The sequence below is a fragment of the Eptatretus burgeri genome, chromosome 1 (assembly GCF_056783735.1).
Source record: "Eptatretus burgeri isolate ZD-2024b chromosome 1, Ebu_testis_v1, whole genome shotgun sequence".
Classification (NCBI taxonomy): domain Eukaryota; kingdom Metazoa; phylum Chordata; class Myxini; order Myxiniformes; family Myxinidae; genus Eptatretus; species Eptatretus burgeri.
This window is the reverse complement of record NC_140961.1, coordinates 93,319,768-93,336,498: the sequence shown is the minus strand read 5'-3', so window position 1 is coordinate 93,336,498 and position 16,731 is coordinate 93,319,768. Positions and strand designations below refer to the sequence as shown.

At 39.0% G+C, this 16,731-nt stretch overlaps 1 protein-coding gene and 1 long non-coding RNA gene across 2 annotated transcripts; both read right to left on the bottom strand.

Moving 5' to 3' along the window:
* Nucleotides 1-396: 396 nt before the first annotated feature.
* Nucleotides 397-7,656, bottom strand: LOC147034972 (uncharacterized). Its single transcript, XR_015060977.1, has 3 exons — nt 7,575-7,656; nt 7,232-7,355; nt 397-1,203 (listed from the first exon to the last, which is right to left on the bottom strand). It is a non-coding gene; the product is annotated as an uncharacterized LOC147034972 (long non-coding RNA).
* A 6,292-nt stretch (nt 7,657-13,948) lies between these two features.
* LOC147034971 (extracellular calcium-sensing receptor-like) lies at nt 13,949-16,460 on the bottom strand. Its single transcript, XM_085861151.1, has 4 exons — nt 16,231-16,460; nt 15,442-15,727; nt 14,944-15,217; nt 13,949-14,427 (listed from the first exon to the last, which is right to left on the bottom strand). Exons 1-4 carry the CDS (start codon nt 16,458-16,460, stop codon nt 13,949-13,951), a joined length of 1,269 nt encoding a protein of 422 aa, XP_085717277.1.
* Between the last annotated feature and the right edge of the window lie 271 nt (nt 16,461-16,731).

Here is a 16,731-nt window from a genome sequence, read left to right as displayed (position 1 = left end):
CGATACGTTCAGCGCGCTATGCCTAAGTTAAACTATCATTGGGCATAGGTTGGTGAACGCCGACAACAGGCTAAGCATTCGTTGGTATAAGTTATCTATAAGACAACGAAACGTTCTGTGCCCGTTACTAATATGTTATGCATACGACCAACACGTTATGAATACGACCAAAACTTAAAAATAAAAAATATAAAAATTTCAGCGTATGCCAACGTTTTACATACATTTTTATACGTTGCGATTGCTGGCTAAATTATCAAGGTGTGACAGCGCCTTAAGAGTGGTAAGTGTAACAAAAACACCAAAGAGTCATGTAAAACTATACAGTACATACAAAATTTAATGTCAAACTCATTAAGACAATAATATGCTGAAATTCCTCAACTATGCATCAAAAACAAAGTCTGGAGTTGACAAGTAGCCATCACTTTTTAATGCAAGTTTCTGGTCATTATGAATCATCATTGTGGTGTCTCTGAGGAAATAAATCCAAAGCTGTCTACAATAAGAAAAGACCCTGCCATACTTACAAGATGTTCCATTGCAAAGTCCTTGCTTAATTTATGAGCTTGATTTTCAAATATGAGCTTAAAATATTCAGTCTGTCATCACCAACTTCTCACAAACAAGTTGTGAATCTAATGAGAAACTAAAAACCACATGAATAAAGGTGTCTTTTTGTTTTTTTTAATGAAGCCACCCAATTAAAGCATCTGAACTCTCACTTCTTTTTCCGAACTATTGTATAGCACCTGGGCACAAAAATACAGCCTAAAAGGCTAAAGTTGGTGGTGATGACAGCTAAGGTTTTTATTACAAATTGTACCTTTCCCTGTGTACTGCTGTATGCAGGAACAAATGCCAGGCACACTAAAATAAAGCTAATCATGCTGAATGTGGTGAATTTTGCTTCATTGTGGTATGCATTCATTGCCAGGCATTTATTGCCAGCATTTATTGCCAGGCACAAACAAGTTATCACTAATATGCCAAGATAAAGAAAAGTGCACGTAATCCAAATTGGGGTTCTATCAGCACACTCTAAAATAATTGTTCCTGGACGAGTGTCAAAGTTGTGAAAAGGGCGTGAAGATCCTGTTACTGCCCAGATGGAGCAAAACAGCAGCTGGGGAGCACAGAGCAGAAATGCAGAAACTTCTCTCAGCAAGGATTTCACAGACGTCCATTGAGCACCATCGGATACTGCAGTTTTAGAAATGAAAATTATTAATTATCATTGAACAAGACCTTTGTTCTATCATTTATATTCAAGACAGTAATCTTCTAAAATCACAATGAACACATTTGTGTCTCCATAATATGCCTGAATAAGCAGTTTATCCACATTAAAGTGACTTTTAATTGACCTAATGCCTTTTCTCTAGTTTTCAGATTAGCAATGCAGACTGCAAGACAGTTTCTGGGGCAATAATGGCACCGATGCTGATAGGTGCAAATGCTACAAATTTGGCCTGGATTATTTCCTGTTTTTTTTTATTTTTTTTTTATATACATGCTCTTGGCTCGAGGAAGAGCTATGATAGAGAACAAATCAGGGCACAGCAAAACAAAGGGAACAACAGGAGAAAGGAGAAACACTAACAACAGGGTAGAGGGAGGAATTAGAGAGATGGACAAACAAGGGATGCAGATATCGATGAGGGGTAAGAGAGAATGCAAAGGGTGAACAATATAGATCCATAAGCAAGATTTTGGGAGGGTGGGCGTTGGTTTAACGGGTATGGAAAAGATCATGATTTTGGATAGCAGATGACTTGAGATGGTGGAGAACAACTGTCTTGAAGACCTGGAGGGAAGAATGAGGTTGTAAAGAGTATCGAAAGTGGTTCCACAAGCGAGAAAAAAAGAGGAATAAATGAGTGGAGGTGAGCAGTGATTCTGGATTGAGGAAGTTTCATGAGGAGGGGGTTGATGGTGGATCGCATTCCTCTCTGCTCCTTTCACCTTAACTACAGATTAATTGGCTGACTTCCATTCACTAACAGCTGACTCACAGCAGTCAGTAATATAAGAGTGGAGTTGACCTTGCATTCCAGAGGCAGACAGTTTGGAGAGCAGGGCAGGATCTGGACTGTATCAAAAGCTCGAGATATGTCAAGAGAAACTGCCCTAATCTCATGTCTGATATCCATTGTTTGGAGAGTCGAAGCAGCATGCGGTGGAGTGACCCGGACTGAATCCAAATTGATGATTTGAGATGAGGCTGTTGGAGAAAAAGAATGATTTTATGTGACTGCAATGATGGATTCCATGACCTTGCAGATGATTGGAAGTCAGACAATTAATCTGGAGATAAGTTGATCAGTTTTGCACTTTTTAATGTAATTTTTTGATGGTGGCTGATTTCCAAGAAGATTGAAGACAAAATATGGGAAATGACAGGGTGAAAAGAGCAGAGAGGAAGTGCAAGAGCAGCAGAGCAGGTTTTTAAGACACTTGAGCTGATGCCGTCCGGTCCAGTTGCAGAGTCAGAGTAGAGGGTTGCTCGAAACTTTTTCCACCTTTTCAGGTGCAAAAGACAGAATTCAGGAGCAGCTGTGTATGACTGGGAAGTGTGGGTCCTGAGAGAAAGGGGCTAGGGACACAAGATTTTGAAACAAACACAGAATTGAGGCATTCAGCCTTCTCACGAGCGGAGTCGGCTGTGTGCCATTTGAAGTGAGGGAGGGGATGGAAGGGGAGCATACACCACACACAAACACAAACTTGAACAAAGTAGACGAAAAATGCAAAGAGCAAAACAGAAATACAAACGAAACCACAAAACACAACATAAATGGTTGGGGGAAGTTAACTTAGAAGAACTGTGAGGAGAGAGCGCCGATCAGTCGTCCACATGCATCACCAACTTTTTCGTTAAGATGAGTTAATGTGATTTCACAGCGAGGATGATGAAAAAAATAACCTGTTGCAACTACTGTATCTTTTGATTACAGAAGTGGCTAACCAAATGGTTTATCAGGCAGCAAGCAGAATCTTTCATACAAAAAAGCCAGCATTGACAGAAACAAATGATGAACACAAGAAGGGCACTCGGTAGAGCGCATACCTCCGCCAAGCTGATAAGTTTATGTTTTTCATCCCACTGATAGGCCAGATCTGGATTCGCACCTGAACTCAAATTTCTTGTCACGGCTTGTTCTTGTCACTTAACCAACTCATCCACCTGGTTTTGTCATAACTCGTCCAAAACTTTTTGAGATATCCTGCTATATGTCATTTTTGGCCCTATCTCCCAATGGTGAAGACTGACTTCAAAAACACTCGGATCCGGATTCGGATCTTCACCAAAATCTAATAATTTCGTCCTTGTCACATTCCCAACCTGCCCACCAAATTTTGTCCAAATCCATCAACAACTTCTTGAAATATCCTGTTCACAAACAAATATAAAGACAGGGGTGAAAACAATCTCCATCCACTTCTGGTGGTGGAGGTAACAATGGACACGTTATATGAAGCCAAAGACATTCAAGTCATACATATAATTCTGTTGAATATTCGTTATGAGAAATAACCACAAGTTATCCCAAATAACATGAACTGAAAATGAACACTGTTCGTTACATTTTAGGGTGGGAGGAGGGCTTTCAAATTGTAGTTGAGACTTTATATTCTAATTTTCCAGCCCAAAAATTGTGACTTATTTGTTCATTGATTGCTTGATGGTTTGCTTTTAATGTAAACCATACTAGCAAATACCTGCACTACTGGCAGAATACTTCCAAATTCCGACGACTGTGGCATCCTGACAAAGTAAATCCAATCGTTTGATCACATTGCTGGCTCCTTGTTGACGCCTCTGTCCAAGATCCTGATGAAGTGAATTCAACTGTTCTTCACGTTGCTGGGCCATTTCTTTTTGACACCTTGTCTTGCATTCTGATGAATGGTATCCAATTTTTTTCTTATTGTGCTGCTTTTGTTTTTTTATTCGACATTGTGATGCACTAGTTTGAAATTGCAATTTAATTTTTGCTGCAAACAATATTTTTTTCCAAAATAAATGTTCTCTTCATTTTTTTTTCTTTCAGGAATTCTGGCCAAAGTATTCAATAATTTTAAAACTGAATAGCTTCACCCCCACCAAATCGACCATTTCCTGCAACTTTTATTTTATGACATTTTCTTGAATTATGTCTCATTGGGCTTTTTGAAAATTTGCGACCTTCACCCCCCCCCCCACCAACCTCCTCCAAAGAAGAAAATGCCAAGAGGGGTGAAAAAAAATGTTTTGTTTCAAAAGTTGATGGAATCAAATGGAACTTGCACAGGCACAATTTCAAGGAGGTGGAGATTGGGACCACACTCTGTGCAGAGCGTTGGTGCTGCCTAAGCAGTCTCCTTGGCTATTGGGCACAATACTGGACGGGTTGCCACTCTGACACAGTATACCAGCATGCTGGCACTCATTTTGTCTACCTCGGAAGGATGGCAGGTAGAGTCAACCCCACCTGGTATTAATTCAACAGCTGAGCAGGATTTGAACTCAGGACCCTCGGATCCAAAGCCCACCACCATAACAATTAAGCCAACACCAGGCATAAGGTTGCCCACAACTTCAAGGTGCCCTCATTAATCCATCTAAATTTCAGCTTCATGCATCAAATCCTCTCAAAAATCGTTCCAAGGGTTCATGTGCTTGTGAGAATCAACATATTTCTCGGTATTCCCAGAGAAGCACATCAGTGCCAGTGAGTCTGGTAGTTCACTAAGGCATAATGGCATTGACCTCATCCTTCAGGAAGAAATTTTAAACTCATCTCCCTCCACTAAATCCTGGTGGTACTTTGTAAAGTCTGTCTGGAGTATGCTTCACTTCCATCCCTCTCTCACTTATAATGGCACCATAGCCGACTCTGCTCTTGAGAAGGCCGAATGCCTCAATTCTGTGTTTGCTTCCAAATCTTATGCCCATAACACCTCATCTCAGTACCCACCATACCCTGTCATACCCAACTGCTGCTGGAGTCTGTGTCTTTTGCACTTGAGAAAGTGGAGAAGTTTCTCACAATCCTCAATTCTGATTCAGCAACTGGATAGGACAGCATCTACTCACATGTCCTAAAAACCTACTCTGCCTTCAAAATCATTGAAATCTCCCATGCTAAAGCTGAGTCAATCACATCGTCATCACAGACAGTTCAGTGGTCTCTGTCATCTACCACCTCCTTTCTGGTCTTGCACGCTTTGCCCTTTCTGTGCTTTGCCTCCTCCCTTCCAAGTTTCTGCAGGGTGCACACAGTCTGCCAGCAACCCACTTCTGGTGAAACTACCAAATTTCAGAATCACTGCTCACCTCCATTCATTAGTTCTTCTGTTTTTTCCTGTCTTCACCTCAAGCCCACCTGTTTCCAAGTTTCGAGTTTTTCCCTCCTATTGAATGTGATGCCACATATGTAGCTAACGTAAAGATGACCTCAGTTTGTCTTAAGAGTGGTAATACAAAGGTTTTATGAGGTTAAAACTTTTTCTAGCACAGAGAAATCACAGACCCTGTCATGCAGACAGGGCATTAGATACTTTTTCTTCAAATATTTAACATCAATAAATGACCAATTATTTAAAATATATACTTTGGCAAGAAATGTTAAGCTGAAACCAAAACCCTCTGTTTTTGAAGTTGATCATTTTACAACAATGTTCATTCATTTGGTAGGTTTACAGCATCCTCAGGATAAATGTATCAGGTATTTCTGTCCTCCAGATGAAAAGAAACAGCATCCTGTTATAAATCCTCCTCTGTCCTTCACTGTCGTGAAAAAACACTTTTCGATAGAACTTACTGTTATTAAAATGGTAAAGTCGCACTGTTTTTGTGAGTATACAGCTCACAATAAGCGTAAGGAAAACACAGATCAGTACATTGTGCAATCTGCAAGAAATATTTGATGGCTTTCCAATGAATACCACGCTGCTTATGTAACAGCAAATCAAGAAAACCAACAAAAGGCCATCAATTGAACTGGCTTTCACTACAAGCAGATCCTGATGCAAAAATAATAGAAGACCAATTGCCATTGTGATGATTATCCCGAGCAAGGCAAATGCAGACAGGAACATCGCTAGTGGATCAGAAAAAGTGAGGTACTCTGTGGGTATGTGCACACATGAGTCATGAAACTCATTGGACTGGTAGCCTTTTGGACATTGATAGCAATATTCAGAATCTGTGGTAAAACATGAAATAATGAGTATTTACTGCTTCACTTCAGTCTTTATTGAAGTCTTCTGCTTAATGATTGGCTGAGGTAGTTCTGTCTAACAAAATATTAAACTTGGTCTGTGGAGCTATTGTTTTGACATTATCTGTCTTATGAGAATCAGTTATAAATGTATGAAGTCCATCATAATAATCATCACTCAACCATCCTATATTCAATTGAAAATATGTGAAAAATGTATTAACATTCTTTTCAGTGGTCTGAAAACTAAAAGCTGAACAATTTGGAAATGTTCGTTCAGTGGCAGACGACTGTACGTAATGGTTTATTGAAAACACGGGAAACTGCATCACATTGCTTTGAAATGCTTCCTCGTCGATTACCCTTGATAATGGCACAAACGTCTGTGGTATGTGCCCTCTTTGAGAAAGGCAGTCTCCATTACTTAAGAAGTTTTTAGCATTTGTTTGACCTCCTAAAAGTGTGTATTATAAATAAAAACATCGTATTAAACGCTGTCGACACAGCCAGTTACATTTCGTGTGTATCTCAGGCTATACCTTCATTTAAATACAATTTGAAGATTCCAGGTACCAGCCAAGCTGGTGATAATTTCACGACTGCCAAAACATGGGATGCACAAGGGATGCAGGAGTCAAAGGACAAATGACGTCCATCTGCCTAAGTATGCACACAATATATGAAGAGTTCATTTTCAAAATACTTCCATTTTCCACCTTTTTTATTATTAAAATTCACTTTTTGCAAATGGTGATGCATTGCATTTTGCAATGAAGAGAACTTTCCTGCTGCTGTTTTAATTGCAAAAATAGTTTTATCCAATAGCACATTTTAAAATTTATCATTATTATTATTGTAATTATTATTATTATTTACGATTATAAAAACCCAAATTTAAAATTAAAATGAAAATTGCATTCTGAGACAACCCAAAATTAAAAATTATTATTATTACTTATTTATGTTCGTAAATTGTAGTTCTTTTCACCAATAAACTTTCATTCACCAGAAGCTTAAAATCTCACCAGTAATATTTGTGTACTCTTGAGCTGAGCAGAGCATGCAATCAAAACAGCAGAAAGGTTGCCACTTCCGAGGAACTTTTCGTGATCCTAAAGGACAAGACTTGCTACATATCGAGTCAGGAACCTACCAAAAACCAAAGTACTTCAACAAAAAACACATTTTAACTCACTAACTTCTGTCATATTATTTCATCAGAACACATTGTGATGTTTGTAAAAATGAAACGATTTAATTGTGGAATCACGTGTGTGACATGGACAACATAGACAATGTGATTACAGGATATGCAAAGGAATATAAAGACACTCGATAAAAACGAATAATACTTTTGTACTATGATACCTGTGTCAGCAACATGATTTACATTCATAAATATTACTGTTGGAGCAACCGCAATACCGCAGAATATGGCTGCTCGCAAAAACCAACTGGCAGCGACTGCAATCTGCCCTTTGACTAAAGGATTGAGCAATCTTCTTCACAGCATCTGATATTGATTACATCTGAGAATACTTTCACAACAGACAACTCTCTCATATGCACTGGTTTATCGTATCCCATTTGTACCTGTCATATCAATCCTCTCAGCACATTATTTATACGAGGAGGTGGTTGCGGTCAAGAAGCTTATTTTTTTTCAATATGGGAAAAAAAAACCCGACTGAAGATTACTTTAGATCATTCTGTAGAGCACACAACAAGTGTTTGTTCATCCTGAAGTCAGACAGAAAACATCGTCTTGCAAATCACAAGGCTGAACTCTCGAACCAGTCTCCTTCCTCAGATTTATGGTGATGCCTTGTTTGTCCATCTCTGGTGTCTGCTTCCCCTCCTAAACCTCAAATGGTATCTCAGCAGAGTCTGCCCAAAATAAGGCAGAATGTCTAAATGCTGTTTACCTCCAAATATTGTGCACCCAACCCATCCCGCTTTGTTGACATCTAACCCAATATTACCCCCTTTATACCTACTGTCAACTGGACTTTGCACACCCTTCTCACACAAGAAGCTACAAAATGTTCACTCAACCCTACTTTGTTCTTCTGTGATTTTTGCATCAGAAGCTCAAACTTGTAATGGACCCAGATGGCATAATTGCCCATGTTCCCAAATTGTGAGCTCTGCTTTCCTTGCTTCTCCTTTAGCTAATCTCTTCGATCAGTCCTTCTCTTTTGACTACCTCCCATCTGTCTAGAAGTCAGCAAACATCACTCCTTTCAATAAGAAAGGAGAAAAAATGGATCCTCTCATCTATGGAGCAGTAAAATTGCTTCCAATCTTTAGCAAAGTCATGTGATCCATAATTGCTACCAATGTCAAGTCTCCTATTTGCCAACAACTTGAACCATCAGTTTGGATTCTGTCTCTGTTACTCAACACTAGGACATTGTCTGCTCCCCTTCAACAATGGTTTATAGCCTTAAATCTCAAACAAGAGGACAGGACCATTTCCCTGGACATATCTTAGACAGTCGACACAGTCTGGCGTCCTGCTTTGCTTACCAAGCTGTCTGTCTGTGGCATATAAGGCAATCTTCATTCCTGAATTTCTGATATCCTCAACTCATGTTATGAACACGTTACTGTCGATGGAACCCTCTTCTCTCCGCTGCCAGTGGATGGTGGAGTACTGTATGGTAGGGTGTTATGCCCAGGCTTGTTCATCATCAATATAAATGACCTCTCTGCTCTTGAAAACTCTCTCTCTTCCTTTTTGCAAGTTATGCCACACTGTGTCATACAAAGTACCTCACCAACTGATAGGAAGATAACGAATGTGTCACTCTGTTGATCCGACAATTAAACCTCGTCTGATAAATGGAACATGTCCTTCGATCTCAGTCTCACCATATCACTTCAGAAGGATCATCAAACAAAGCCACCTTTCCATGGCTTCCATTGATATAAGTTCAGTGTCTTGAACTTTGAGGCCTCAATATCAGCCTTGACCTCTTCAACGTTGACTCTATAGCAAAGTATCCAAAGCCAGCAATCCTCAATAATTTAAAGTCTTTCTTCATTAAAACCAGAACTATTCACAGTCTATAAAACCTTTGTCCGTAGGACAAGGGAGTACTGCACTTTCCTATAGACTGCAGTGCCACCATCACATCTGTCTCTGCTAGATTATTTGGAATCTCAAGCTATCAATATTATTGGAATCTCCTGTAATGAAGCTGAACCACAAGGTGTGCTGCTCTCACATCTCAGGCAGGTTGGTGGCCTCTCTAGTTTTTACCACCTTTAGAATCCTAGTCATTATCTTCCTCTGCTCTTTCAACCATGCCAGACTCCCCACCAATTCTAGGATGTGTGTATTGTTAGAGTAACCCTTTCTTGGTCAAACTTCAAAAATCCAGCCTGACTGCTCATTTCACCTTCATTGTTCCTCTATTCCCCCATTTGTAGACCGCCTTCTAGGGGCTGTGCCTCCACTCATTTCTCCAGGACTTCAAGCAGTTGGTTCACTGCCATTTCATGCCATCCCCTATCCTTACAATATTACCACGATTCATGTTTCTGAATCCATCCCTCTGACTTGCAGGTTACTGCGTTTCCTTCCCTCCTTTCTTTCGTCTTTTCCTATTCTTTCACCCCCTTGATTTTTGTGTGCAAGATTTTCCTCACTATCCTTCAGTCAGTTCATACCTTGCGTCACCTTGCTCTTCCATGAGTCCAGACCATGTGGAAGAAGTTTAATTGAAATAAAAAAAAACATGTCAACGCTTGCAGTCTTTGAAGTCGAATGTTAATGACAACAGAATTATACAAAAAGCAAATCTGTTCACAATGCTCTGGGTACCTTAAAACAGTGATGACACAAAGCAATGGACTCAATGATGGGTCCCAAAAGTCAATCATGTGAAGTGGGATGGAACTGGAGTGATATAATCTTGGCCAGATTGCATCATTGACTCCCCTATGGACATTTGTGAACTATTTGGGTTTCTGACTTAAAATTTGAGTTCTAATTTTGATGCTGTTACATAAACCAAATGCAAAGTCTGACCATTACAAGAATGGGCAATTTACATAAAACTTGGAAAAACAGGGAAAGCTTTTGACTTTTATACCTCGTCCCCATCCCAATATGTCAGATGCATTCATAATTGATCCAAGGCTCATGAAGACGCTTCGAATTGTATCAGATGCAAGATAAGAATATTATTAAACAATCCATATGGGATTTAAACCAGGAGTTCCAGGTGTGTACTTCGGGTGAAAATTTCCAAAAAGGCCAATTCCAGTTTAATCCCCCACTCTTCCTCTTTTCTCTCCTAATATCTTTCCCACTTTCTCCACTTGAACTCATTGCTTCAATTTATTCTTCATTCTCCCTCCTTCTTCTTTACATCTGCTCTGTTGATTTCTGTCCACGAAACTCAGAGTGAATGGTACAGTATGTCAAGTCAAAGCACGGCACAATAAACACTTTTTTATGTATCCATATGCTTGCTCCTTGCTTGATGTGAGCTTACCAATGAAAGGAAAGGTTTGCATGATATCATTGTTAAATGCACGACCGTTTTAAGTTCTGATTAAATAAATGAACCAACCATTTTTTCTCCGTTGGCCCACACAATGCTATCAGTGTGGACAATAAGTCTCTGGTTAACGGTAGCAGAGAAATCGTAGATTCCCACAACACTGAGATGCACATCAGAACCATTAATTGGCTGCCAGTTGATAATTTCGTAAACTGCAAGAGGGTCTCCATTTTTATCAAAACTCACTATTTCCCCCAAATTCCCCACAAAGTGGGTGATCTTCAGATAACGAAGAAGCTGATAAACAACATTGCACACAATGTTGAATGTGGCAAGCCATGTAAATCCGTTTAATTAAATAACTTATTTCCTTTGTTTCATCAGCTTGAAGACAGAACTACGAAGGGTACACATTTAGAGTTTGCAAATATCTGTGTAATGTAATTGTTGGTTCAAAAGGGAACTAACGCATCCCTTTTGACTGATTCGTAAATATAAGATTCTGAGAGTTTGGTTGCTGGTGATGAACTTGACAGAAAAAAACGAGACAATTAAATCTTTATCACTCAAAATACTTTGTTCCAGAAGTCATAATGAACTTATCTTATGTTGTTGGTTTTAATCTCCTTTTGTGGATATTATAAGGTGGAATGGAGCGATGGTCTTTCCCATGGATTTATTGTAATCCCGTCCAGGATTGTGCCAATTAACCAAGGAGACTGCTTCAGCAGCAGGGACCTTCGTTTCCCAGTGATGGCCGGAGTTTCACGATCATTCCCAATCATTTTCACAATCCCAGTGATTGAAGTATCCACTTTCGTTTTCCTTGCACCATATTTCAAGAACCAAGTTATGATGTCATGCTGTTCTCATAGCTTTGTTCCAATGGCTCTTTTTCAGAATTGTTACCGAACCCTGCACAGTCTCCAATTGTTTCCCAATATAGTTTTTTAAATAATTTTTGGTGAGGTTTATTTTGAGCTGCTGGGATTATGGGTTTCCTTGGTCAAAACTAAGATGCAGGCTTTCAATGACATATTGGATGCTGCTATCCTGTCTGTACCTGTTTGTGGTGAGGATGTTGAGGTCACCGAGAGATTCACTTACTTTAGCAGTGATATTCATGTCTCTGCTGGCTGTGAGTCAGAGGTCAATAGATGTCTGGGTCGGGCCTGGAGAGTCATGGATTCACTGGATCATGGGGTGTTGCACTGTCAGCACCTGTGCAGGAAGACGAACGTCTATGTCTTAAAGTTCTTGGTGCTTCCAGTCTTGCACGACGGATGTGAGATGGAGACTTAATTCCTTTGGTACCAGGTCTCTTCGGAGAATCCTTGGTTATCACTGGTCAGATATTGTGTCCAACGAGCAGTTGTTGAGAGAGACAAATTAGAATTGTTACCTGCATAGTCTGTGAGCATCAGCTGTGGATGTATGGACATGTAGCTCGTTTTCCTGATGCTGATGCTGCTCACCAGATTCTCTCAGCAAGGGAGCCTCGTGGTTGCAGCAGGTTGATCAGCATCTCAATGAGATGGGGATGGCCCAGGCATATGCCTGGGGGATGGCCAGACGGTGGCACCTGAAGTGCCAGCAGAAAGTGGACGCAGCAATGTGCTGCTCTGACGCATACTCCCATATCTGACCTGACTTGACATGTTTTATCACTCCAGTTGCTGCAACTATCACTCGCACAATGGCAGCACTCTCCAGCTTCCAGGTTTTCCTGACATCATGTTCCCAGTTCTGCTATTTGGTCTTTTTACCTCCACCACCAAAGGTAGGCGGAGGTTATGTTTTCACCCCTGTGTTGTCTGTCTGTCTGTTTGTCTGTCTATGAACAGGATATCTCAAAACGTAGTGGGCGGTACAATGTGCCTTTCCTTGCTTTCTGTGTGTACATTTGATGGGACTGTCATTCTGTATTTGAGCACTTTGTCCTGATTTTAAATTTCATCCCTTGGTTCATGTTTCTATGTTTTGTCTGGGCCTGGAAAATCAAAGTTTTTGCAGATGTGTTGGTGGATTACTATGCATGTGTTTTTCTGCCTTTGTGCATATATTTGTTGTGACATTAATGTTTTGCATCCTGAAAGAGGTGATGACGCTTTGTTTCAGCTTTGTAGAACCAGCACTTTGTCCAATTGACTTAATCATGCCATTTTCATGAAGTCTTTGGTGCAGTGTCCTTGTTGCTAGGAATTGATTACAACTCATTTTCTTTTGGGTAATTTCTTATAACTTTTTCTTGGGCATTTATTATGATTCGTTCTTGATCTTGAGGATTTATTGTCTTTTTTATAACTTGTCGTTTTGTACAACTTATGTATATACTGAGGCTTTTATAAGTCTTATATCTTCGAAATAAATTGTTCTCATGCATATCACATACCTGCCATGGTTCAAAGTTGTCAATTCCAGCACATGTACCATTTACAAATGGACCATTTCCAGGCAAACATGTGTGTAGGTCATTCAGTGCATGTGCGATGACATATACAGCAATGTATGTATTGTAAGTGGCTCGAAGCTGTGACACATCAGTGAAAGGCGATTCTGCTTGATGAAGATCTTCCAAACCCGTGCAACGAGTTTGTGCATTTCCTTCTTCCCAGATGCAATTGAATGTTACTTTCCATAACTTTGCAAGTAAATCCTGGACTGAAAGTGTGTTCATACTTGAGGTATCTGGATTGAGTAGTCTGATTGTAGTGTTATATGCAAAGTTCATATGAAGTTTTTTTACTCTCACCATTTCCCTTTCTTCACAATCATCAAACTGAGTAGTGAGACGTTTATCTTTGTGATGTTTCAGATCTTCATAATTAAATGATTGTGATCTCATATAGCTGTGATAAATGACTTTTGAATGCAAATGATCATGGAAACTCAGGACTGTTGAATTGGTTGATTGAGTTTTGTGTTTGTTAATGTCCAAAATGGAGGAATTGCTCAATTCCATATAAGCACAATGTGCTGCCCTTTTATGCTTGGGCATTTTATTGAATGTAGTATAGTTTTGAATATGAGGCAACACATTAAACCAAGAAGGCTTTCTCCTTGAAATAAAGGTAATATTTTGTCCTGGTAGTTTGGTGAGAGATTAGTCTCATTAGATTTATAATTACACGATAAACTTCAAACGTTTGACAAAAATATTTTCATAAATGTTAAATTTCCTCATTTATAGAACAACTGTTAAGAAAAAATATAAAAACACATAGCTGTCTATAAAAGCAAGCTATATAAAAATTGTGTTAGTTCATATTTAGAGAACTTGCCAGAAGGAGCTGAAATTTCAGATGGAGTAATGTTGTTAGAAAATATAGAATTTATTTTCCATTTAAATTCCATTCCATTTTTGGGATGGTGTTTGATGTTGAACACTGGTGATTGTTCATGTTTGCTCAGTGTTTTCGTCATCTCCAGGCTCATTTCATGCATGTGAAAGAAGCGTGGTCCCAAACCTGTTAGATATTCGTGCAGACCTGGAATTTTGCCACGCACTAAGGATACGCCAATGGTACCTTGTAAAAGGTTAACATGTCGCAATGAGGTGAGCTGAGGTGAGGTTACCCAGGCTTCACTTGCAATCCATGTCTTTCCTGTTGCATTTAGTTCAGAAAGTTGATTGACAAGTGGCAAAAAGTCTTTCTCTGTTGCAAACACCAAGATAACTTTTGCTGTTGTTTGTTGTACAATGCTCCCTTCATGTGGAATGACACGTAAATATAAAATATCTCCCATCTATAACACTGTGAACTGTGGACCCTTAAATTAAAAAAATATTGCATAAAGCAAGGTAAATTTTGGCAAGGATGAAAAAACATTTTGTTTGCACTGTTTAGAATCTAATTGCCATGGCATAATTTCCAAAAACAGCACAAGTCCACTTCTGCAGTAAATAGAAATAAGTAAACAAATTAAGTGAAAGAAAATCCATTTCTGGTAAATGAATAATGCAAATTATAATAGGCAAAAAGATACCACAATCTCAAGTGAGATTGTTTCATAAATACAACGATGCATTTTAGCGTTTTGGCCATATGGTGGCCTTCATCAGGGAATGTGTAATTGTTCTTTATCAACAAAAATAAAGATGCTACAGGAAATAAAAACACTACAGTGATCAAAAATGTAAGAATGTTATTTTATCATCTGAGTTTAAATGACCTTGTGAAATACACCACACCTATATTTAAATGCTAAACATGCGGTCTTACCTAAATGCTGGATCATATTTGCATTAAACACTTTTGGAAGTATTTTACGAAAAGCAATGCAGGCGCCAGCATGCTCTGCTTCTGCAACAAACTGGGCAACTCCGCTTTGGCCATACTCATCATGTGCAGCTAATGTTCCAATATACAGCCAGCCAAAGTAATTTACCAAAAGGGCGATGGCTGAAGCCTGATGAGCATCACTTGGGATTGTGCGGAGAAATGAAGGAAAGAGTCTCTTGTCACTCAGACACTTGCACGAAGAGAAATAGCTCACCTGCGACAAGAAATCTGTGAGGCTTGTTTGTTAAGTCGCTGAAAATAAGGTATCTAGAGTCCTTGGCTTAAAACTATATGTAACATTATTTTTAGCTCAACAAACAATACAATTTGATATCCATCATGTATGTTTCAAACTCAGTCTATATTCTACTGTCACCAGAAATAGCTAGAAAAAATATATAATTACATACACTACCCACTGTGCAGCATGACATATACCTGGGGTATGTACCAAAGTCCAAGATGATGTGATGTAATAACAGAAAGAGCTGAACCCATATCACCAATAACAGCACATGGTGAATTCTTATTGTCTGGCGGAACTGGTGGAACAACCACGGCCTCCATGAACTTTAGGGATGCATGCAATGCTCTAGTCACATGATAGCATGTGTCAAAAATGGTATAACCTAGAGTAACATTGGAAAGCAAGGTTGTATTGCTGTTTATCTCCTCAATAGCAAATACCATACCCATAGCCCAGCGCAGAACTCTAGGGTTGAAACTGGTTTTAAAAAAAGAATCATTTCATGTAAAATGATACCACTACTGCCTTTACTAAAATACATAAAATCTTGTTGGTTGTTATCCTCATGAGCACACACTAAAAAAAAAAAACATTTCCTTTCTTGCCTTCAAAAAAAACTACAATTAGTTTTTTTTTTTTTTCCATTTATTTCAGAGTTATTAAACATTGGTGAAGTTGTATTGTGTTGAAAAACACCAGGCATTTGTATATTTGATAAATTGTGGTTTACCCATTGGTAAAATGTGAAAAGTTGTTCAAAACTATAATTCATCATCAATGTCATAAATATTAATGAACAATTCTTTACACAAAACAAAAATATGTAATAGTTTTTGTGAAACATTTTCTGACAAGCATGGGGAGCCAATATTCTGCTGTAAAATAATTCAGAATTATGCAAGATTCTTGTTAATATTTTCAGGTTAATATTTGTTAAGAAAGTCATGCATGCCGCTTTTGGATAATTAAACTTTTCTTACTCTGTGCAGTTGGGATACCAAGGTGCTTTAGTAAACTCCTGCCGGTTGTTCATCGTCCCGAAGTGCACCGGAAACAATCCACCCACAATAATGCCTGTTGGAACATCTAGGCCTTGCACTGTTAGTTCCCCATGAGTGCTTGAAAATGTTTGAGAAGCCTCAACAATAATCAGTTTTATGATGATACGTACAGAAAACTGCCAGTCATAGCTTGAGCCCAAGCAGATCATTGTATCCACATCAGGAATTTTCTTTAAATCTACTATTTCTTGCCTCCGTTGTCAACAGTGGCAGACTATCTCGTTTATAAAGATTATCGTCATTCAAGAGACTGTTCCAGCTCAATGTTTCATCAGTTTTAAGGGGTTGGAGGCACATAATATTGACACTGCTTTTGAAAAAAAACAGTTACACAAAGACGGAATAGGTTTTGCTCCAATTTCTCCCTTGGGCAGCCAGTTTGAAATATCACTCATTCTTTGGAATAATGACACCAGTGTT